The sequence below is a fragment of the Guyanagaster necrorhizus genome, assembly GCF_019112545.1.
Source record: "Guyanagaster necrorhizus MCA 3950 unplaced genomic scaffold BT62scaffold_15, whole genome shotgun sequence".
In the NCBI taxonomy this organism is placed as follows: domain Eukaryota; kingdom Fungi; phylum Basidiomycota; class Agaricomycetes; order Agaricales; family Physalacriaceae; genus Guyanagaster; species Guyanagaster necrorhizus.
In genome coordinates, this window is record NW_025064894.1 from 1046637 (window position 1) to 1069188 (window position 22552).

A 22552-nucleotide genomic window follows, 5' to 3' on the forward strand; every position below is an offset into this window, starting at 1 on the left:
CCAGGATTGTCAGATTTCCATGGTAATATGCATCGTACTTGCTTAGCCCGGGGAACCGAAGAGGGAGATTCAGATGTCATACGATAATTGCCGCTCGAAGGCCTCCTTGGCGGTGATTACCTGTTTCGGACAAGACAAAACCTGTCAAGAACTGATTACACTTAATAAATTATCTTCCAAGCAGGAGTGGTCATCGACCACGGGAGAAACTCACTTCAAGGGGAGCGTTCTCTGCATCATACCATGACCTTCCTTTTCACTGCTCTCGCTTGTATCGGTTCTTTTCTTGTCTTTCAGTGGTTAAAATGTCAGGGAAAGAGTAGTTATCCAACATCGTTACTGCCTGGTCCAACGTCCAACCTTTATTGGGGAATCTGGGTGATTTTACCTCTAGTGTGCCTTGGCTGGCCACCACACAATGGGCAAAAAAAGTACAGTGAGTCAAGTTTTCATCGGGCCTCGCGAGTCTAGACCTTCTTAGGCGTGTGCTACCTCCACGTTTTTGAACAAGAAATCATTTTTCTGAGTAGTGAAGATGCTGCGTCCGATTTTCTTAACAAACGGGGCGCGATTTACTCGGTTAAGCCGAAGTTGAAAATGGTGGGAGAATTCCGCTCCAATGACTTCCGCGTTTGCTGAACGTTTCTGCTAGATGTGGGTGTAATAGAATGGTATGTTCATCTCTGTCTTGTCAAATATCAGTGTATTTGTCTGTGAGGGCTCCAGAAGGCGCAATTCTTAGGTCGATTGGTTCTTGAACTACTAATAAATCAGGATTCTAATCTATCTTCTTATATCACAGCTCCCTTTTCTCAATTACGATTCCGAAAGCTTTGCACGACAACAGCGCTTTGTCAAGAAAACTCTGGGCCTTCGCAGCATCACCGATTGTCATCCCATGATCCGCGCCTCTACCAATACATTCCTATCTGAGATCATCAACTCACTCTCGCATCACCTCGAGCATTCCAGAAAGTACGCTGGAGGACTCGTTCTTTCCGTCGTATATGGCTACCAAGCATGCAATGCAGATGACAAGTTTCTCAAGCAGGCTGAATTTTGTCTCGACATCATCGCCAACGAGATTCAGGAAAAAGATGGTAATTTGGAAGGCGATTATTCACGAGCTGATGTGCTATTCAGATCTGCCTCATTGCCTCAAACAAGACGACGAATGTCGTGGGATGCATATTCCCAAAGGATCCATTATACGGCAAATGAATGTTGGTTACCGTATGCGACATCTAAAACCGTACCTTAGGTCATTGCCAATATATGGTTTGAAGAAGAATCCTATTATATATATACCTACTTCAGGGCCATTCTACGCAATGAAAAACTTGATCCCTTCCCCGAGGTGTTTGATTCAGAACTGCTTCTCGCCTCTATGATTGCGTGTTTGGATATCAAGAGGTCCAGAGAAAATCAAGTGCCAGTCAAATATAGCAATTCTTCCTTCAGGTAAGTTTATCGTCTCAGTGTCTTGGTCGTAATTGACGCGAATCCGTCGTGTGGAACACCAGATAGTCTGTCTTGTGATATTAAGAAGAGGTCTGAGAAAATAAAGGTCTTGCCGGAAGTCGGTCAAGTTTAGACTGGTTTCTAAGGTTCTGAGTTGTCGGTTCATAGGGGGTCCTTTGACTTGTAATATTTATGTGTCTTTCCCCTGATATATCTTTACTTCCTCGGTATTGCTGCTGGTCAATTAACGTCAAGTGTACTCATTGCTCATGTCCGCTTGCCAATCTGCATGGGCTAGATAAAATGATGTTGAGTTTGGGGGAACCTTTCGATGCAGTTGCAGAGTAGAAGAGTCAATGGAAATAATTAATACTGGGTGTGATCATCATTTCGTGGACCCAGGGCGGGTCAGGTCAAAGACCCTAATGATGAACGTCTGCACCCGTTCTCAGAGCTAGCAGCCCCATGGAGACGCACCAAACACGACTATGGGGAAAGACTGAGCATAAACGGAATGAATGGCCTATCGAAGGATGAGGCAGCATGCCGACACAACAGGGACATCAAAAAGATACAATCCCGGGACCACCTACTAATATACACAGATGGCTCACAGCGGGACATACGGGGCCAGAGGCAAGTAGGGGCAGGAGTAATAGGGCTCAGAGACGGGACACAGGCATTCGGGTTTAGTATGGGCCTGGGGAGAAAAGCTGAAGTCTACGATGGAGAAATGGCAGCCCTCGCCATTGGAGCAACAAGAGCGACGAACCATGCGAAGGAAGACGGAGAAGTAAAGCACCTACACTTCTTCGCAGACAACTCATCAGCCATCAATGCCATATTTGACCCTTTACCCAGAACTGGACAAGCATTCTCAATACTGTTCCACCGACGCATATGCCAATTCCTCGACAGCGATCCTATGCATACAGTCGAAATCTCGTGGTGCCCAGGCCACAAAGACATCGTAGGAAACGAACGAGCAGACTATCTGGCGAAGAAAGGAGCAGAGAAAACAACGGAAGCAATGGGCAGAACAAGGGCCAACGCTAGAAGGGAGGCAAAGGCAACAACGCTGGAAGAGTGGAGAAAGGCATGGGAGGCCAGCCCTAAATGGGGACGCTACGTGACGGCAAATAGAATTCCACCATCACTGAAGCCGACACCCCACCTCATAGACCTTGCCGCAAAAAGAGAGCTATTTGGCAGAATGCTTCAATGCAGAACAGGCCATGGATACATAGGCGAGTACTACTCACAATTCGTGCCAAGTAAGAACGTTGACTGCCCTTGTGGAGAATTGTTTCAGACACGGGAACACATCCTGCGGGAATGCCCCCTCTACGAAGAACAACGGGGGATCCTCCGGAATGTGTCAAGGACTATTTACCTACCAGACATCCTTGGCACCAAGGAAGGAATCACAGCACTGAGCGAGTTCATGGAGAACACGGGAGCATTCACCCGGACGGGACAACCACAAAACGAGAAGCTCGCTCCAGAGCCAGAAGAGGAAGAAGGAGGAGAATGGTGGGAAGAAGAAGAGGGCGACATGGAAGACGAGCATGGATAACTGCCGCGCACCCACCACACCATAGACCATGTCCAGCACAGCCAGCACCCAAGACATGCTCGCAAAACACCCCAGGCTTCAGCCAACCGCAGGATCAAACGAACCAATTAGCCCACCACGAGGGCACAAAATACCATACATGTCCGTTACTCTACTCCACACTACACGCCAAAACACCCGGGGAACTCAGAAGGAAGAACGGAGGGACTGGAACAAGAGGGAAAGAGGATCCTGAGGCCCTGTACCTCCACCGCGTCTTAGTAGTTAGCTTACTTGTTGCGGTTAATCAAATGCTGAGGACAAAAAAAAAAAAAGGTCAAAGACCCATGAAAAACATTCCAATCAAATTCAAATTTCGTCCCGGGCCGTGTAGGCCGCCAGATCACGTGTAGGTTCAATTGGACAATACTTGAGGCTGTGCCAATTTTTCTTCCGTTCATTTCCCTCTGCCATTTTGTTTGCGAAGACTTCATTCCCTTCTGATCCCTGCTCGTTGGTTCGATTTTACGCTGACGCGTGGCTTACAGATTGTCTTAAATTCGATGCTAAACGATGATCGCTGCGCTACTTGTGGCACAAGGAACCTCCGAGCAATCACCGTACCCTCACTTCACAATCCTCGTATCGACCAGCTGCTTTCCGTTAATGAACCGCCTCTCGAATGCGAAGAAGCTTCTCTTCGAGTTGTTGTGGATCAAGGCCCCCAGATGCTCTCAGATCTTGACGCTAAAATTGCGGACATTAAGCACATTCTACAGCAACTGCTTCGCAAGAGAGCTCAAGCAGCGGATAACCTCGCTGTTGCCAAAAATATCCTACATCCAATGCGTCGCCTTCCGACCGACGTGCTTAGAGATATCTTCCTTGCATGCGTAGAATCGCCGGCACGATGCCTCTTTCCCTATACAACTCTCGATTCAATGGATTTGCTCCAAGGCCCCTGGGCCATATCTCATGTTTGTCGTAGATGGAGGGACATCGCCATAAGTACCGCAAGGCTCTGGTGTCGCATCGGCCTAATTTTTCCTCTTCATACAAGCCGTACCTTGGCATTTACGTTGATGTTGGGATGTTATATCGAAAGGTCCAGGGATCTCGGATTATCTCTCGTTGTATACGCAGAAGATGACATCTCGGATCACTCTACTCTAGCCCTCCTTTCTACCAGTCATCGATGGAAAGATGTAATACTCGACGTACCATCGAAAACAATCCGTACTTTATCCTTCCGTAGAGGATCATTCAGGAATCTGCGTTATCTTCACGTCATGTTGGATGACGGAGAAGGAGATATCCTTTCCTTGGATCCCTTGCTCGACGCCTTCGAGTACGCTCCGAATCTCACCCATGCTTCCTTTAGTCACATCGGTGACCCCTTGCACATTTTTCGTCTACCGTGGTCTTAGCTCACCGTATATGATGGTCCAGACGGTCCAGACGATGAAGACATCACAGACATACCACATTTGCATGTGCTGACGAAGATGTCTCTTCTGGAGAGCGCGCGCCTCTGTTGTGACAAGCATTCGGGCGCCCCTTCGTCCGGCAAAGTTCACCTTCCTCGACTGCAGAACTTGACCCTTGAGGAAGGCTCCTCTGCCGTTGCGGGGTCCTTGGCTCAGTGTATCTCTGCTTTGTCACTGCCATCCTTGACGGAATTAAGGCTCGGATATTCGAACTCCACAAACCAAGTACAATTACCTTCTATCATCCACCCCATGGGTATCGATGCTCGCAGGATAACCACATTGCAGCTCACGTTCCGTTTCAAGCTGTCGTCCGCTGCCATTCATAGCATCCTGGTTTTCCTCGAAGGTCTTCCCACAGTAATACATCTCATGGCTCAAGCTGAGGGAGTCACCGACAACCTTGTAGAAGGGCTGATCAGTCGTCGTGATAACCAAAGCATCTTGCCATCGCTAAGGCGCCTTGACTTCCGCGGTTCCACATTAGGGCTGGACGATCCCATACATTTTATCACCATGCTCGAGTCGCGGGTCTCTCCCTTGTCAACAGATGTAATGATGGATAGCGTCACCTCCTCGACAAGGGATTACCTTCAAGAGTTACGACTGGATGAACGTTTTTCCATTGATGAAGCCACCCGTCAAAGGTGGGATGATCTTTCGGAGAGGGGCCTGACAGTTCGATATGGAGCGGAAGGGCTAGGTGTTAGATTTGACCACGTAGCTTCGCGTGGTCGAGAAGACCACTTATTCCGTGGTATGCCATGGGTCCCGTAGACGTTTGAAAAGCATCGCCACAGCCTTTTCGGAGCGGAGGACTATCCGAGACACTAGCTGCGTTTCTAGGACAATATCTATTCACCCGGCACATCTCTTTCTGCTTTGCGCACTATGTACCACGTCCAAATTTCAGCACTTTCTCGCCGACCACCGTCTAGCCCGCAATGATAGGTAAAATCCCCCCACACGCCGATAGACGATATCGTTTTATCCACCGCGACACGACTCTGGCGTTTCAAATGTTCTATTCATATGTTATGAAACGATGTACGTCATAATTGGGCCAGTCTTCGAGACATCAATGATCCACGGTCTGACCTCGATATATTTAGATTCTTATCACTGAACATACCACACATTTTGTTATCGAAACCGTGTGAATCTTGTCGACATTGCGCTGCAAGAGAGCCTAAGGGCGTAAGTGATTTTAGGAGTACAAGGGAAAGGCGCTTAATGTCAGGTACAATTCTCGCTCTCTCCCAACCACAAAGGACCAATTGAACATCGCATGAGACCTGCCGGGGCAATGCATCGCTTCTATTCAATCCTCAGCACCAAACGCTCTGACAATAAGGCTATTCCTTTCTTTTCGAGCGATATTAGCAAATAGCTGTACTTCTGTACCTATGCAAGAACGGCAAGAATCTCTCTTTAGTGGCATCCAGGAGCTGCCAGCACCACCATCACCACTACATGACCGACTCATGGTACTACTCCCCGATTACAGCGCCAAATCTGCCATTTGGTGACGTGAAGCTCAAGGCAACTCTTTCATTACCTAGGTACCACAGCTCATTCTCGTGCGCCACGGCCCAGGAACCTATATATATCTTATCCGGTGCGTGTGTTTCCTTACTGTATGCGTTATAATGTTTCAAGCCATCAATTTCGTAAAGCCGTTACACACCTGTGTCAGCGCATCAACGCATCACAGGGACATGGAACCCGTCCTTCCCGCTCAAAAGCCCAGAAGCCGGGACGACTGAATCAACACCTTTATCCATCTCGTACCTGCCGATTCTCGAAGGCACTACTGGACACATGAAGACGTGTTTTACGGTCAGTTTTAGCCTCCACAAGGATCGTGCCATACTAGTCCAATAAGCCACAGAGTATAAATGTATAGCAAGGTATGCTTCTCGAGCACCTGTCTCACAACCCACTTTCCTTTCCGTTTCGTTTGTCCTTCCCTTTCTCCTGACTAATGCATATACTTCTCTTGGGTCTTATTCTCTCATTCCACTCGGTCAGGTCACTTGAAGTCTTTGGATCCTCTGGAGACCTTCATATTGTTAACAAGGACATCGCGCCCGACGGTGTCACACGTTCGTGAGCAATACTCCCTTCTCCTGTTTGAAATCTCACCCGGGACCATTCCAGGACTATACTCGCTGGTGGCGTATTCCCGGGTCCCCTGATCAGCGGGAACAAGGTAAGGTTCTCTTCGACCCATTGGAATAGGCTTTGATGTCCTCGACAGGGAGATCAGTTTCATATCAATGTAGTCGACGATTTAACCGATACGAGTATGGGTGTCAGCACCAGCATCGTAAGTGCTAGCCTTATCGAAAATATTTTGTCTCACTGTTCCTTGCAGCATTGGCATGGTATATTTCAACACGGAACGAACTATGAAGACGGCTCTGCTTCCGTGACGCAGTGCCCAATTCAACCCGGCGACTCATTCCAATACGATTTCAGCGTCCCGGACCAAGCTGGAACGTTTTGGTATCATTCCCATGTCGGAGTGCAGTACTGTGAAGGTCTCAGCGGCCCGTTCGTCGTGTATGACGGTCCAAATGGCGTAAATGATCCTCACCGCGCTTTATACGATGTGGATGACGGCAGGTTCATTGTCATCCTATGATATTTTAGGTATTGACATAGTTTCAGAAACGACTATAATTACTCTGGGAGATTGGTGAGTTCCCATCTTATTCCCATATAGCTCTTTGCTCAAGCCCATCTAGGTACCATGACACCGCTAGACAGGTAGCCGACACTTTGCTTGCTCCCTTGGCGAATTCTACGCTGATCAATGGAATGGGCCGATTCTTTGAGAACGTGAGTGCCGCTATCTATTTCTGAAACTTTAGAACTCACTAACAAGCTATGCTCACAGCCCACTGCTCCTCTCGCCGTGATAACCGTATCTCCTGGAAAGCGCTATCGATTCCGAGTCATCTCGATCTCTTGTGACCCTAACTTTACTTTTTCAATCGACGGACATAACCTCACTATCATCGAGGCTGACGGCGTCAATACACAGCCGCTGACCGTAAATTCAATTCTGATACTTGCCGCTCAGAGGTATTCCGTCATCTTGGAAACAAATCAACCGGTAAATAACTATTGGATGCGTGCCGAACCCGACGCTGCTGGTCCTCAAGGATTCGAGGGCGGTATTAATTCGGCGATTCTTCGTTACGAAGGCGCTCCCGACGCAGAGCCCACGACCTCCATGCAGGCAAACATCATCCCCCTTAACGAAGTCGATCTGCATCCACTTGAATCTCCCGGAGCGCCAGGAATACCCGTTCCTAATGGTGCTGATGTGGTGCTGAATTTCACCCTCGGATTTGATGGTGGGCTCTTCTTCATGAACGGCGTGCGATTCATTCCTCCAAGTGTTCCCGTGCTGCTCCAAATCCTTAGCGGCGCTCAGCGGGCTCAGGATCTACTGCCACAGGGAAGTGTTTTTGATCTGCCGCTGGGAAAGGTCATCGAAATCAATTTATTTGGGCACAACGCGCTGGGAGATCCCGTGAGTTTTACTCGCGATTGGTTGACATATGCATGCTCATGGCTGTTCAGCACCCCTTCCACCTTCACGGAGTGAGTATTTATCTTAATGTCGTGGACCTGTGCTTACAAATGTTTTAGCATGCTTTCGATGTAGTAAAAAGTGCCGGCAGCAATTTCTATAATTTCATTGATCCAGTTCGTATGATGAGCTCATTGATTGATACATAATGCTAATTATGTGTTATAGGTTCGCCGAGACACAACAGGAGTGATCCAGGGTAGGACCACGACAATCCGATTCACGACAGACAATGTTGGTCCTTGGTTCTTGCACTGGTATGTATGGTCGTGGTATATCATATGAACACGAATTGATAAGACGAACACCAGTCACATCGACTTTCACCTTGACGCGTGAGTATACAGTGTATTACTTTTGCATGCTTCCACTGACATCAGTATAGCGGTCTGGCCGTCGTTCTGGCCGAGGGAGTTGAGGAAGTTAGCAGCGCGCTCCATCCCGTATCTGGTAAGCTTAGAGCTATCATGGTTTCTAGATTTGTCTGACTGCTCAATTCTCTCATCGCCTTAGCTTGGAACAATTTATGTCCCAGCTATATGAGCAGTAATATTTCTACAGCCCAAGATTAATATCCTACGCGCTGTTATAATTCTCACTCATTTCTGATTAAATAACTCTTCCTCTCTTTTGACTGACGTACTTATATTTACTGGGTTTATGTATTTTCCTTTTTATGAACTTATTCTATGACAGATAATTTAATCTGTTTACAGACTCTATCCATGTTGTACTACTTTCACATGTAAATAGCAATATTCGGACTACCAATACCCCACAATTGTAATATTTGACCGGTAAACTTCCCTCCGCCAGAAGTGCTATGGCATGAAATCAGTGATGGAATACATCAGCCTCGAAATTGATATATCTGATTTGCTCCCATCGATAATCATCTGTGACAACTGTCGTGTTGTCGCACTCGAGCTGCAATAAGACCTAATCAGGGAGACCGGTCAGCTCAGTTGATATCAGCTCAAATTCGGTGTACCTCGCTAGTCGGAGTATACAACGGCCAGATTGGACCTGATGGGGACATCGTATGGACGAGTGAAGCAGTAGAAAGAAAAATATCACGAACGAGCATGACCCAGTCCATCGTTGGGGTCCAAAGACGTCGCAAATGAGATCCAGTAGTCAAGCATGGTTTCACTCAGCGTCCAATCAGCGGCCGATGCATCGCTCATGTGATCCTCCCAAATTCCCAGTCCCCCAAATATGAAAGGTAGTTCTGCAGCATGCGGCACTTGAATAATTGGTCAATACCCGGCCCAGAATTCGAGAAAATATGGGTAACAGACCTCCAGAGTGAGGTGGAAAGATGGGCAAACGGCATGAAAAGAGATACCCGAATGTTTTAACGGTGTTGTTCGCCGCGTGCTGCATGATCATGCGCCGCTGACTATGAAACATCAAGTCGCCATCTAACAAATGCGATGATGAGATCAGATAGTGAAACATTGAAGAAAGAATTCAACTCATGGCAGCCATCCTTTTGTAATCGGATGAGAATCCGAACGTCTCCTTCCCGGTCCCATACGGTGATCCCAGAAAAGGATTGTCAGGATATAGCATCATCAGGTCATTGATAATGGCAGACGGTATCGTAGGGGGCCCATAAGTTTCACTGATAATATTCCTGATCCTATTCTCGGAAATGTCACGAGGGGACGGAACGAATTCGGTCCCTAAAATTTGACTTATTGTTCGTGAACTCATGTTATGGGACACATAGCACCTGCCTTCATCTAGATTAGCACCAGCAATGAAAGGAAGCTGAATATTGCTGATAAGTCTGCTGGGGAGATCGGGCACCAGTCCCCGTTCGCCGTCGACGTTCGGAGAAAACCAGAACTCCTCTCTTGCTCTAGGATCCTTGTATACTTCACGAAAGCCTTCCAGAATGGCTGACGTATTGGCCTTTCGTAGGCAAGTCATTGAGAACGAGGTTCCGACCCAGGAGCTACACCCAGGAACAAAAGAGACGAAGGTATTCCAGGCTTTTTCGTTGCGCTCTGGGGTGAAGAAGGGAAGAGCTGCTCCCGCTCCTGATTGAATGATCTAAGACAGAATCTTTTAGCCAAAAAGCCGAGCTGCAAGTGAATACGTTTCCTACCGCAGCCGCTGCTAAGTTCGATATTTGTGGTTGTAAAAGAAGTATAGATGTCATAATCCCCCCCGCGCTCTGTCCAAAGATGGTTACCTACATCCCGGGCTCCATCAAATGTTATAACGAAGACTGCGAGTTTTTACCTTTTCACTGTCCCCACCAAAAGCTGCGATATTTTCTTTGACCCATCTAAGCGCTATCATCTGATCTCTGAGTCCAAGATTCAGATACCTTCTTGAAGCAGCTTCGCTACCTTGCGGAAACCCTAGAGGTCCGAGGCGGTAGTTAAAGCTCACATAAATGGTAGGCGTTCCCTAGAATTTGAGATGTTCACCAGCGAGGATTGTGCATGTAATGACAATCGTACTCTGTTGATACTTCTGGCGACAATAGCACTGCCGTTGTAGAAGGACGATGCTCCTGTGCTGAAGCCACCACCATACGTCCTTTACCGAAGTAACTTGGTTAGAAAGATTTCAAATGACAATGAGATTCTAGGTACCAGAACAACACAGGCAGCGAAACATTCTCGGGGAGGATGGCCGGACGAAGAATGTTGACAGTCAGGCAGTCTTCAGACACTATATCTTCTGCGATGCCCTGGCAGAAGATTCAGCTCCTCTATTTAACTTTGCTTGTACGCCGACCTGTGACTCACAGGCTGTATACATGAGTATCCATATTCACTTGCGTCAAAGACGCCATTTTCTGCCTGGATACCGGTCTTCGCAACCGGAGCCTTCAGGCGCAGGAGACCTACCGGTGGCTCTGCGTATGGTATACCTTAAGTTGACATTATCAATTGTCGAAAACACTGGTTGCCCGTGATTAGGACATACCCCCAAAGAACTCTTGATGAGTTCCGTGAAAATGAATGTCCTTGCCGACGAATGTAGAACCAGAACACTGGACTTCAGGAGGTGAGCTAGCTTGAAATGACGAGAGAAATTGTAAAGCAAAAGCAGACAGTTGATCCAGTTGTCGCATAATGAGAATTCAGAATGAACAGCTCGCGTCATCGCACACGTGATGGACTACAACTTGTATTCCTGCTGAGCTGCTCTAAGGAGTGACGCCACTCAGCTCCACCTGAAACTCCCGATATGCACATTAAGAATCCAATAATCATGTTTCAGAGTCTAGGGGAAAGACGACAAAATAACCAGTACAGTGAGTTTCACTAGTGGACACTGTGGGAGTTGAACCCACGACCTCACGCAGTCATAGTGCGAAGCGTGCGCGCTACCAACTGTGCCAAGTGCCCCCGTTACTTAGGCGAATAGTTTTATAAGAACTTTATCTGCCTATCACAACAAAACGAGAGAGGTTGTAAATTACATTATACCTGCTAGGCGTACAAGAAAAGGAAACAATAACGAGTTTCATCGGCGATTCACCTGGATCAAACGCAAGATTATAGCATTGACATATCGTGTCACATACGCTTTAATCCTGCTCATAAGTGAACTCGGCTGCGACGAGGTCTCAGGACTAGCAGCATCGTGGACGCTTGTAGGCTTATCGTTCGACTTAACACTTCCAGGTTTTGATGTCAAAGTGTCCTCGTCCGACGAATGTTCTTTAAACCACTTTTTGCATGTCGTTAGAACAAAAGGACCCTCCTAAGAAATTTCGCACCTTGACAAGCTCCTTCGCCGACTCCTTTGGGAACCTTTCTTGCGTCTTGTAATCCACATATGTCACACCAAAGCGCGTGATATACCCATCAGCCCATTCGAAGTTGTCCAGGAAACCTTATAATGGAACGTTGTCAGACGCGTATGATAGCGGGGACTGGGACTCACTCCAAGGAAAATACCCTCGCACGTCTACACCATCTTCATGAATGGCTGCCAACAATGCCGAAGTTATCCCGCGGAAATACTGTACCCGGTCGTGGTCAAGCAAAGCTTGCTGCAGAGGCATGGCATCCTCGTCTTTAACGGCGAACCCGTTCTCCGTGACACTAAAACATGTGAACACGATTTGAGAAAAACAAAAGAGAAAAATCGCACTATATGGGCATGTGGTACCGCTTAACGGATCTTTAGTACACAAACCGGAAGCAATACTTGAAAAAAAGTACGTACATCCCATAGATAATTGAGTAACTAGATAATCATGAGACGTTTCTCATTCATCCGCGAATGACTAAGGACTTACAGCTCGGAATCCTTGAGGGTCTGAGAACGTTGGAATCATCGATTGTACTGATGGAAAGAAGAAGATGGCACCTACAGTCTTGCAACCACGCGCAATGAGCTTGAGTTCCCAGCTGAGACCCGTCCGGCCTCGTGAACGTGTAATCTACCAATCCTTGAAACTCGTCGTCCCCGCCCGCCCCTGATATTGATCGATTCTTCGTAACCCAAGTAGAAGCTAAATTAGACTTACGGCATAAATTTGTGGTATATGTATTCATCCCATAGAAATCGGACGACCCTTTCACTAACCCAATCTCCTCATCCGTAAACTGTGGCAGACGATGTCCAAGCATCTGACGCAGGTACGGCGGGTATTCACCCAGATAAATCGGGTCAGCAAACCAGCCTATTGCCGTGTCAAGGGCATGCTGAGCTGCATCCATATCTGAACGAATGAGCACACAATGAATGTACGTCTTTGTACGAAGTGTAAGACTCACTCTCAGGGCTGTCGTCCCAAGGCATCTGCCAATCACCGTTGAGAGTTATCCCGATTTTACCGCCTTGCGTCGGCTTGAACTCTTCCCGATAGAGCTTCACGGCGGAAGCATGGGAGAGGAGTACATTGTGACCAACACTGAAGAGGCCTTGAGTGAGGATAGACAAATGTATATTGGAGACCTACGTCCATGGCTCTCGACTAGAATCACCCTCGGGGGATCGTGCCCGATCACTGGATCTTCCAGGAGCGAAAACACCTCGACCATAACCTAGGATCGAGATGCACCAGGGCTCGTTTATGGTAAGCCTGTAGCAGATGTAAATTTTGAATAGGCATGGAAATATCAGGAAAAAGAGCGCACCAGTATTTCACGCGATCGCCGAATGCCTCAAAGCACACCCTAGCATATCGCATATAATCCTTTGTGATTTCCGCCTTGTTGAGCCATCCGCCATAGCGGTCGTGCAAAACTTGAGGGAGGTCCCAATGATACAACGTCTGAAAAATAAGCCTCGGTTACCAACACTGACGACACTGATGGCGTGACGTACGACGAACGGAACGATACCATTTTTTAACAACTCATTAATCAAGTTGTTATAGAACTCGATACCCTTCTCGTTAATCGGATCATCCCTACCGCCTAAAGGAATTACTCGACTCCAGGAGATAGAGAAACGGTATGCTTTGACGCCATACTTGACCAATAGGGCGACATCCTCCTTCCACAGACGGTACGAATCCGTAGCAACCTCACCATCGCGTCCGTCAAGGGTTTTGCCTGGCGTCTTGGCAAAGTCGTCCCAGATGGAGGGACCGCGCCCATCAACAGACGTAGAGCCCTCGATTTGGAACGACGCTATCCCAAACCAATACCCGTTAGTAACGTATACATTCTTAAGGACCGTGGACATACCCGTTGCGAAACCCCACAGAAAGTCTTTAGGAAGCTTTTTTACAGAAGGCGCCGTCATCTCAAGACGTACATTTTCAAAACACGATTGCGATATCCTTTATATCCTGTTCACCTACACCAATTACCGATATCAGAGAAAGAGTATTGACACACCCTCCGAGAATACTCCGCAGGGGCAGACGACGCTGCGAAAAGGTAAAGGAGATTTTCCGGATGCTCGGGGGAAAGACCAATGGCTTGAATACAAATAGATTGAAATTCAGCCGTGGCTCGCATCTTTTTTTCATCTCGCCTTTTGGGTATCATCCAGATGAAGGAAGACTTTTGATGAGGAAGGAGGGCGTGTTATTCAAGCGGGGAATTGTCGGTCGATCACGTGATCGGAACCTCCTTTTCTCACTCCAGCAGCCTTTCCAGCCTTTCTCAAGCTCTCTGATCGCAGGCTTACAAGATCCCGCAGTCAAAAGATTGAGCTCGCAGCGATGAGTCCACCTACGAGACAAGGCTTTGCCATCTTCGGTGCCGGCATCTTCGCAACTGAAGGTAAGTTCCTATCTTCCAAGATCTAAGCGATCGCTTACAATAATGTATCCGATAATTCCCCGCATGCAGCGTACATACCGGCGCTCGCAGCTTTAGGAAAGGCTGCACCCCCACTCAAAGCAGTGTATTCACGCTCTGCTAAGAGCGCCGAGGGCTTCTCGGCTGCTGCTGTTACAGCCCTGGGTATTCCTGCGCCCGATGTCTACCACGACGGTGAAAATGGCGGAGGCGTAGATGCTATCCTCGCGCGGAAGGACATATCCTCAGTCCTTATCGTCCTTCCTATCCCTGTCCAGCCATCAATAATCCTGAAGGCACTCCAAGCAGGCAAACACGTCTTAAGCGAGAAACCGGTTGCCCCTGACGTCGCTGGCGGGATTAATCTGATCGAACAGTGTCGGTCCGAGTTCCAGGGAAAGGGGCTTGTGTGGCGGGTCGCGGAGAATTACGAGGTGGAGCCGGGGATCCAGGAGGTGGGGAGACTTATTGGCAATGGGGCGATTGGCAAGGTCATAGGGTTCAAAGCTTGCATTCTGAATTACGTGAGTAAGGACTCCAAATATTATAAGACACCATGGAGAACTGTGCCTGAGGTACGCCTATTCTCTTTCATTCCGTTAGGAGCCGGTCCTCTGACGCACAGGTGGCTCGTAGTATCAAGGAGGCTTCCTGGTGGGTGATTTCCCTCTGTGGTTCTGCAAGTTCTAATGTATCCGTTTATCAGTTGGATGGCGGAGTTGTGAGCATATCGACTTGCTATTTTCAGGGAAGACAGATACTGACGCTCCATCTTTTAGCATACTATCGCCGTGTTGCGCGTTCTACTTCCTCAGCCCATTACACACCTGTCGAGCTTTGCTTCGCTAAACAAGGAGTACCTCGCACCTCATGACACGATCCATGCCATCGCCAAGGCTTCGTCCCATTACTCTGGCACCCTTGAGATGACTTTTGCCTTTCCCACAACGTCCAAGCCAGTCTCAGCGAAGGATGCATATGTCGTCACAGGTACAGAAGGATATGCAGCGATTTCTATAGACGGAGGATTTATCAAAGCCATTCTCACGACGGAAAAGAAGGAAACGGTTGTCAAAGAGAAAATGAGAGGCGTTGAGCTTGAGCTTGGTAGCTTCTTTGACGCGGCAGACAGCAAGGAAGGCATTGAGCCATTTGGAAATCCGGTAGATGCGCTGAAGGATGTCGCATTCATTGAGGCTGCCTTGAAGAGCAATGGAGCATTGGTCGATCTAGGTCTGTTGGTCCATGGCTTGGAATGAAAAATGTGGAAGTTGTATATGTAGCCCATTGATTTCTCAACTCGGCTCGTGAAAATAATGAATGATTCGACCCGGTTGATCAGGGCGCATGGTTCGACTTGTTGCGACATTACTCCGCTGGCAGGGTCTAGTAACAGGGCCTGAGGTTCACCATGTGAAGAACAACGATCGGACGGTATATGATGAAACGTGAAGTAGCGAAGTCCGACAAGGCATTTCGTAAGAATCCATTAGACGTAGAAGGGCGCACGCAAAAACTTGCGTGGCTCAATGGCTCAGACTGAGAGCTTGAGCCTTGAAGCGTCTAATAGCGAACCAGCTTGCCTCAGAATCCGTGAGAAAGATCTAAGGAATGCTACGTCACTATGGTCCATGTCGTAGTATTCAGAGAATTGAACCAGGATTGCAGTTAATCCGATTGGGGGTTAGTGGGTGAGGAGTGAAGTATATATAGCCGACCTGATTTAGAAATCATTTGAGTGCACAATATTATTATTTGGTGGCACTATAGCCAAGTGGTTACGGCGATAGATTCGAATTCCTGGGATCTAGAGAGATAATCTATTACTCGCTGAGTGCGTAGGTTCAAATCCTGCTGGTGTCGCTTGCTGTTTTTCTTAGCTTAAATAGTGGTGGAATCTTTCCCCTTTAGGGTTGCGCATGAAGCCTCAAGTGGGATACGTTACTGAGGGGTGTTTTGATACAGTAATTACCATTATCTAACTCATCACTTGCAGAATCATATGACAGGTGTGCAGAACTGCTGATTCATTTTTAGAGCTGCAAGTGATAGCTTTTGGTTGCCTATAAGTGTACTTTGTAAATAGAATAGATATGCAGCTGTATGAATTATTATGCTTCCATGACAGATATGCTCTCCAAGTTTTAATAATGAGCTAGTGTAATTTACTATAACTTACATACTGCACTGCTGAAGTGATGCTCACCCCATAACTATATGAAAATACTATATAAAGAACCTCTAGTTCTACTCAAAATGTAAAATTACTGTGTAACTTGGCAGCTTCAAAAATACATATATAAAACATTTTCACTATCTTCTACTCCATTGGAAAATATGAGATTTGAACCCACAACACATTCAAAGCACTACCACTGTGCCAAGTGTTCAATGTAAATTTGTATTGGCATAAAATTCCATGAAAAAATTTTGCCATCATTTTATAGCACTGTTTTTCATGTAATTATTATTTCTGAATGTAACTTATATCAAGTTTTTTTTTTCCTGTATCTACACTGACAGTTTTCTTTCCACCTTTATTTACTGGCTATCAGGCCTCAAATGTTAGGATGGCATACACATCTATCAAGGTCAGTATTCCTTCATCCTTTTCATGTCAGGCTCTCATATATGAAGCTCTTTGTTAGAAAATAGCAAAAGAGAGCTCATTACCAGCATTAGAATGTCTTGTCTCTATTATTAAGAATGCCACTGCAACCCAATCTCATTCCTAAAAACTCTGCAATTGTACTGAATATCTCTTCATAGCTCATGTACTTCATGAGATTCTACTTTGCCAATAAAGTGGACACACTACCAATTTTAACTCAGTTGATAGCCTCACCTTTAACATGAAGATGCTGATTGATGACCTATTTGAGATCCTCTCATTTGTATAGATATTGGGCCACTTTTAATGACATCTATTATCCTGAAAGCTAGTGCTGATGATGACAATGGATGGGTTTGAGATGTCAAAGGGCATCATTTCACTTTCTATGTCCTATCTCTTTGGGGCATTCACAGATCAATTTACAAGGGTCAGAGAGGTTATTTAAGCCCATCTTCTCTTGTCCATCATAAAATATCAACTATACTTTATGCTCACAGGAAGAGGGCATATACCTGATTGGACAGCTGGAAAAACCCTTAATGGTGTATTGGTGCATCTTTTGCATGAGGTGAACTGCCAATCTGTTATTTTTACAGTTTTATGACAGGCCACTAGGGCTATACAGAAGATTGAGTGTCGCCTTGCTCGTGATATGATGTCTATTCCAGGTATATGGCTTTATTATCAGTAGTATTCTTCTCTAATGTAGCCCATATTTTAGGGTCTGCAGTAGCGGTCGAGCGCATCTTTTCTTCAAGCAGAGACACAATCCCAATACGACGCGGAAATCTGAAGCCTGGTACCATTCTTACCTTAATGTTAGTGAAGCACAGGCTACGCCTGGCTTGTACAGTTGTAGATGAACGATTAGGTGACGACGAAGACTAGTTTTCTACTATAGGGAATGTACAGGTCTTCTCAGTAATGTATTCTATGACCGTAATACGGCCGTTATGTCCGTATGTATACTCGTACATACCGTGAAGCTCACTTTTGGTGTGCTTACGGTACAGCTACCGCCCACCCATATCCGTAACGGTACGGTGCACATCCCTTTCAGCTAAGCGATTTTAAATTTGTTCCCTTTCCACGCCTTGTAAAAATTAGATTGCAACTGTATCGCGTGATCATCTGCCGTGGACTGACCGATGAGGCTGTCGAGAGAAGACGGTTTTTTTCCGTCCATCTGATTCGAACATTTTCGCCTACCACCTTCCAAGCTCCTCTAAGGCGACGCAGAGGAGCAAAAAAGGAATAGCCTAGTCAAATCTTATCCAAATAATGAAAATACGGATAAGCGTTGATCGGATTTCCTAGGAGTAGCAGCTCTTGGTGTCTGAACTTGGTCACGCGTATTTAAGTCAAACGACGATCATGTTTTAGACTTCCCCATTGCCCAACTTCGTATCCCCCTGCTTTGTTCTCTGTGTCGTATACAACCGGTGTTGGTCCCGTGGACGACAATGGCACAGTGCTCTTCTTCACCGACAGTGGGCCAGTCTCGGGTTCTACTGACTACACCACTGTAGTCATTTTTCACGGCAGTGGCTTCACTGGCAGTAAGTCTTCTGATTTCTGATGTAGGGTATTTCTCATACCTTCATCTGTCCAGATACCTTCCACAAGCTCCTCCCATTGGCTGCAGAAAACAATCTGCATCTCGTCATTTTGAACAGACGTGACTATGCCGGTTCGACAAAGTATGCCGACGAAGAACTCGCAGAACTGAGCGAGGGAAAGACCAAATTTTTGCAGCGCCTTGGATCGGAGTCGGCGTATTTCTTGGCGTGGTACATACAGACCAACGACATTCCAGAGATCGGCGCAAACGACAAATCTGGAGGATTAGTTACTATTGGATGGAGTTTTGGGGTCACCACGTATGCTCACTTCTAACTTTCAACGCTGTATTGGTGCTAACTTTCAAGGGTTCAAGCATGCTCACCATTCTTTCCCATCCGGAGGTTATTCCCCAAGAGACCTACGAAGCGTTGGAACCATACTTCCGGCAGATGATATTCTACGGCTAGTTTTTCCCTTCTATCATGACTCTTAACTTTTCTCAGTTTTCTTTCAGACCCTCCCCATCTCGCTTTCGGATATGATCAGCCACCGGAAGGATACAACCCATTTACTGATCCCGATCTCAAGACAGCCGAAGAGATCTTTGCTAACTTTGGCTACTGGGTCAGCACTTACTACGACCACCCGGATCTTGCGTCGCGTTCCCCAAGTGGGCTTGACTTTAGTAAACGTGGTACACATCCGTCAACCGAGAACATGACCCCGGATGACATGGCAGTTATATTTGACCGCGAGGCCGCTGGGAGGATGGAGATTCCCATGTATGCCTTTACCCCTCCATCTCTTCTCCCTTGACTGATTAACATTTTTCAAATCAGGTTTTTTCCCCCGATGCAGCCTACGATCAGAAATCAAACGGAAACCGCGCTGTACGACGAAGAGGCGATAAAGAAGATTCTTCCGAAGCTAGAGATCGTTCATCAGTTCTGCACGGCAACTAACTGGTACTGTGTCTGGGGATTCTTTGGGAACGAACGTTTTGCTCCGAAGCGACCTATTCGCTTTATCGAGATCCCAGGAGCAAACCATTTCGTACGTCGATCTTTTCTATTATTCATGTCCATATTGCATTTACATTTGTTCAGGTCCATTGGGACGATCCCAAAGCGTATATGGAGGCGACGGTGAAAGGCCTTACGACATGATAGTTATTACGGTCCCTCAGTGAGCAACTTATATAGATATTGATATCTCAGCCCTTGTCAGTGCCAAATTGAATATTGTACCATTCGTGATGTCCTTCAAATGCCACGTACGAGTTTCAACTAATGTGAGACGTTCGATCCGTGGGGAACCAATAGAAAACAAGTTGCCCAGTCTCCGCTCTCGCGTCGGTGTCATGTTGATTCTATTGGGGCTGTACCCGATACACCGATGACAAAGGACGCAGAGCGTCACAGATACGACAAGATAGTTGACGGCGACGACAAGGGGGGAGATTATAGGACGGATGCGATTGTCTATACTCTTTCTTCAGACTTGATATGATTAGAGTTCTTCTTCATATCGCACTTCACAAGGTACAAAGGGAACGTGCCATCTCGTGGGTCCATAGGCGGTTCATAAGCGGCGTTTAGCTGAAGGATAATAGCATAGTTCTTCAATTCCTCGCTATCTGAGTGCAAATCTCTTGATGCTCGTTCTTCCACACCTTCGTTTGGTAGAGTCTAGAGAAGCAATATGTATGCATAGCAGCAATCTGCACACTTCCTGAGTGGAAGAAGTACCCCTTTGAGTGTTAAGTAAAGGTAAGGTGCACTGAAACCACTGTCAGTCAGGTCATCCCCATTGTCATTGATAGTGACGTGCCGGCTCAAGCTCGAGCCCGAACCGGTCCTAAGCCAGCCCTCTAAAAGTCCAAGCTGGTCCAGGCCCAAACAACAATTTTGGAGGGCTCAAGGCTTGGCTTGGTGCTTTCAAAGCCTTGAGCCGGTCCTAAGCCCCATGCTTTCTGGATGTATATAGATAAATATTTTAATTCTATAATCTGATCAGTTTGACATACTCTCATAGTGGAAGGATCTCCAGATAGCAAATCTCACCAGTAAATCCCAGCATCTGCTCCATCAAAAGTGTGAGGCAAGTACATGGAGCTGAGTCATATCTTCTGACCAAAATAAAGCTCTCAGAATGTATATCACTGGATACAAAGCTGGTACAGCTTCAGAAGGTTGATATTCATTACTAAAATCAATGTATAAGTACATTTTCATGCTCTTGGCATTGCTCTATAAGTCCATACCTACCACCATTGACAAGCTAGGGCTCAAGCTCAAGCCAGCCTAAGCTGAGCCCTGTTTGAGGGCTTGGGTCCATGATAAGTCTGTAGTAAGGTATGAGCAGCAGGCTTATCAGAGAATAAGCTAAGGTAGAAAAAGATGAGATGGTGCTATTAGCTGTCTCTTAATGCATGTACAAATACTATATCATGATGAAATTGATTCCCAACATCACTTAAGTCTTCAATGTATCATCAAGATCTTTCCTCCACTTGTTTGCTGGGAAATCTCAACCACCACTCAGCTCTTTTCATTGACTCACCCACCTACAACCTTTAGTGTTTGATGTTGCCAGATTTGGTCCTTCCACTCTCTGGTTCACTGAGCACTCTAGACTTGAGACTTTATGATAGAGTTCTGACAGGATTCCCACTGCAAGTCAGCACAGATTTTCACATCACTCTTACCTTTGGCTCAACTCATTTCTCATTCTTCCCATTTGTAAAGTCCAAGTCTTAGACAAACCAACCATACACATCAGTATCTGATTACCATTACCTCTCCTTTCTCCTTCTCTCAAGTGACACTTAGCTTATTTGAGCTTGATGTTCTAATAAGCTAAACCAGTGTAAGCTGAGTGTGAGCCATAGCTTCAAGCCTAAGCCAGGCCAGCACTTCACTAATCTCCAAAAGTTCATTAAAATAATATACAATATGCATTCTACTTTGTTCCTCTAAAGATAATATTTTCTCATTTTCATATGAGTGAGTATGCATCTTCAATTTTACCAATGCTTTCTATAGCTTGGGCACATCATTTACAATACACTTTTCCCATTAACATTGGGTACTATAGATTGGGAAACTGGCCATGACACTTGTACCACTAACTGGTTCATAAAAATTAAAGTCCTCATGGCTCTCTGTGAGCCATTGGAGCTCTGTCTTGGGCTCTGGTTATAGTGTGCTGTAAAGCTTACTTTTTGTGGAGAACCTTGACCAAATAATGGTGCAGCACCAGTTGATGGTGTCTGAACAATAGGATTAGATAATAGAGCAGCCACAGATGGAATAGAAGTGTAATTGTTAAGGTAGTATTTCTGCACATTATATTTGGCTTTCTTAAGATACTGATTCAACTCATCATTTGTATAGTACTCTAATTTAAGATCACAATATATGATTTTTGGATCAAGAACTGTATTGGGAGTCATATTAGAGGAAAGGCATAGAACAGCAAGCCCATCCATCACATATGCTGTCTATCTGTAATAAGGAGATTCATAAAACTTGTAATAGTAGTTGCTAAGTTCTGATATTCCTTAAGAAGTCCCAGCTTGATTTCAGATGGCATATAGTCTGGAAGAGCAGCAAGAATACCCTTGAGATAATATTAAAGCCCACAGAAGATTGCATGAACTGTTGAGAGCATTGGCTTCTTAGTAACTGATATCTCCACAGTTGCAGCATATAATTACTTCAGCCAGTCTGTCACCATAGCATCCCAGTCATTCATAGAAAGCTCATATTGACAGAGTTCTCAGTTCACAGCAACATATGTATTAACAACATGTTGAAATCATACACACATTGTCAGACAATAATCAAACAATTATAAATGCAATGCACTGCAACTGCTAGGGTCTGACACTAACTGAAGATAAAGCAGATAGATGAGAATAAGCAGATATAAGATGGTGATGAGAGGAATAAGATATAATGGTTGATACACTATGACCACCAGTATTGGTATTAGAGTGATAGCCACACTAGTAGCCAAAGAGTTTGATCAGTG

The 22552-nt window shown here is 46.1% G+C and overlaps 9 protein-coding genes and 2 non-coding genes across 11 annotated transcripts; 7 read left to right on the forward strand and 4 right to left on the reverse strand.

Moving 5' to 3' along the window:
- Positions 1-359: 359 nt before the first annotated feature.
- On the forward strand, positions 360-1087 carry BT62DRAFT_836675 (uncharacterized protein; the record flags this gene model as incomplete). The annotated part of the gene is made up of 3 exons (XM_043182429.1): positions 360-431; positions 472-630; positions 803-1087. Coding segments are annotated over 3 exons (516 nt in total), but the record flags the coding sequence as incomplete, so codon positions are not given.
- Positions 1088-2665: 1578 nt separating this feature from the next.
- Positions 2666-2980, forward strand: BT62DRAFT_837630 (uncharacterized protein; the record flags this gene model as incomplete). The annotated part of the gene is made up of 1 exon (XM_043182432.1): positions 2666-2980. A coding segment is annotated over one exon (315 nt), but the record flags the coding sequence as incomplete, so codon positions are not given.
- Positions 2981-3579: 599 nt separating this feature from the next.
- On the forward strand, positions 3580-5280 carry BT62DRAFT_1007167 (uncharacterized protein; the record flags this gene model as incomplete). The annotated part of the gene is made up of 2 exons (XM_043177316.1): positions 3580-4405; positions 4466-5280. The coding sequence occupies 2 exons, from the start codon at positions 3580-3582 to the stop codon at positions 5278-5280; spliced, it is 1641 nt and encodes a 546-aa protein (XP_043038916.1).
- Positions 5281-6487: 1207 nt separating this feature from the next.
- Positions 6488-8679, forward strand: BT62DRAFT_897735 (laccase 1; the record flags this gene model as incomplete). The annotated part of the gene is made up of 12 exons (XM_043183311.1): positions 6488-6612; positions 6664-6715; positions 6764-6832; positions 6881-7131; positions 7245-7347; positions 7394-8047; positions 8098-8118; positions 8167-8223; positions 8276-8364; positions 8419-8442; positions 8493-8557; positions 8621-8679. The coding sequence occupies 12 exons, from the start codon at positions 6488-6490 to the stop codon at positions 8677-8679; spliced, it is 1569 nt and encodes a 522-aa protein (XP_043038917.1).
- Positions 8680-8941: 262 nt separating this feature from the next.
- Positions 8942-11204, reverse strand: BT62DRAFT_897626 (esterase 1; the record flags this gene model as incomplete). The annotated part of the gene is made up of 11 exons (XM_043183307.1): positions 8942-9046; positions 9099-9133; positions 9189-9353; positions 9409-9531; positions 9586-10168; positions 10224-10310; positions 10361-10531; positions 10585-10663; positions 10720-10817; positions 10876-11000; positions 11057-11204. The coding sequence occupies 11 exons, from the start codon at positions 11202-11204 to the stop codon at positions 8942-8944; spliced, it is 1719 nt and encodes a 572-aa protein (XP_043038918.1).
- Positions 11205-11401: 197 nt separating this feature from the next.
- Positions 11402-11481, reverse strand: BT62DRAFT_t102. Its single transcript has one exon. It is a non-coding gene; the product is annotated as a tRNA-Ala (tRNA).
- BT62DRAFT_193956 (glycoside hydrolase family 1 protein) lies at positions 11418-13959 on the reverse strand. Its single transcript, XM_043180004.1, has 13 exons — positions 13780-13959; positions 13415-13722; positions 13225-13361; positions 13047-13169; positions 12862-12998; positions 12612-12806; positions 12456-12560; positions 12381-12400; positions 12308-12328; positions 12233-12252; positions 12023-12183; positions 11856-11971; positions 11418-11806 (listed from the first exon to the last, which is right to left on the reverse strand). The coding sequence occupies exons 1-13, from the start codon at positions 13835-13837 to the stop codon at positions 11600-11602; spliced, it is 1608 nt and encodes a 535-aa protein (XP_043038919.1). The 5' UTR covers positions 13838-13959; the 3' UTR covers positions 11418-11599.
- A 141-nt stretch (positions 13960-14100) lies between these two features.
- BT62DRAFT_951045 (oxidoreductase family protein) lies at positions 14101-15655 on the forward strand. The gene is made up of 5 exons (XM_043188163.1): positions 14101-14322; positions 14392-14915; positions 14977-14998; positions 15051-15061; positions 15120-15655. The coding sequence occupies exons 1-5, from the start codon at positions 14262-14264 to the stop codon at positions 15597-15599; spliced, it is 1098 nt and encodes a 365-aa protein (XP_043038920.1). The 5' UTR covers positions 14101-14261; the 3' UTR covers positions 15600-15655.
- Positions 15656-16100: 445 nt separating this feature from the next.
- On the forward strand, positions 16101-16203 carry BT62DRAFT_t99. Its single transcript has one exon. It is a non-coding gene; the product is annotated as a tRNA-Ser (tRNA).
- A 2225-nt stretch (positions 16204-18428) lies between these two features.
- On the forward strand, positions 18429-19333 carry BT62DRAFT_897867 (uncharacterized protein; the record flags this gene model as incomplete). The annotated part of the gene is made up of 4 exons (XM_043183314.1): positions 18429-18513; positions 18567-18834; positions 18891-18983; positions 19021-19333. Coding segments are annotated over 4 exons (759 nt in total), but the record flags the coding sequence as incomplete, so codon positions are not given.
- Positions 19334-19711: 378 nt separating this feature from the next.
- BT62DRAFT_1007172 (uncharacterized protein) lies at positions 19712-20549 on the reverse strand (the record flags this gene model as incomplete). The annotated part of the gene is made up of 3 exons (XM_043177317.1): positions 19712-20009; positions 20063-20205; positions 20544-20549. 3 exons carry the CDS (start codon positions 20547-20549, stop codon positions 19712-19714), a joined length of 447 nt encoding a protein of 148 aa, XP_043038922.1.
- Between the last annotated feature and the right edge of the window lie 2003 nt (positions 20550-22552).

What these genes read in the sequence shown, in the direction of transcription:
- BT62DRAFT_193956 (XM_043180004.1), bottom strand. Translation starts at nt 13,837, where the DNA reads ATGACGGCGCCTTCTGTAAAAAAGCTTCCTAAAGACTTTCTGTGGGGT. An exon ending in ATGGTATCGTTCCGTTCGTC is followed by an intron (nt 13,362 to 13,414) that starts GTACGTCACGCC and finishes CTTATTTTTCAG; the next exon opens with ACGTTGTATCATTGGGACCT. An exon ending in TCTAGTCGAGAGCCATGGAC is followed by an intron (nt 12,999 to 13,046) that starts GTAGGTCTCCAA and finishes AGGCCTCTTCAG; the next exon opens with TGTTGGTCACAATGTACTCC.
- BT62DRAFT_951045 (XM_043188163.1), top strand. Translation starts at nt 14,262, where the DNA reads ATGAGTCCACCTACGAGACAAGGCTTTGCCATCTTCGGTGCCGGCATC. An exon ending in CGGCATCTTCGCAACTGAAG is followed by an intron (nt 14,323 to 14,391) that starts GTAAGTTCCTAT and finishes CCCCGCATGCAG; the next exon opens with CGTACATACCGGCGCTCGCA. An exon ending in CATGGAGAACTGTGCCTGAG is followed by an intron (nt 14,916 to 14,976) that starts GTACGCCTATTC and finishes GGTGGCTCGTAG; the next exon opens with TATCAAGGAGGCTTCCTGGT.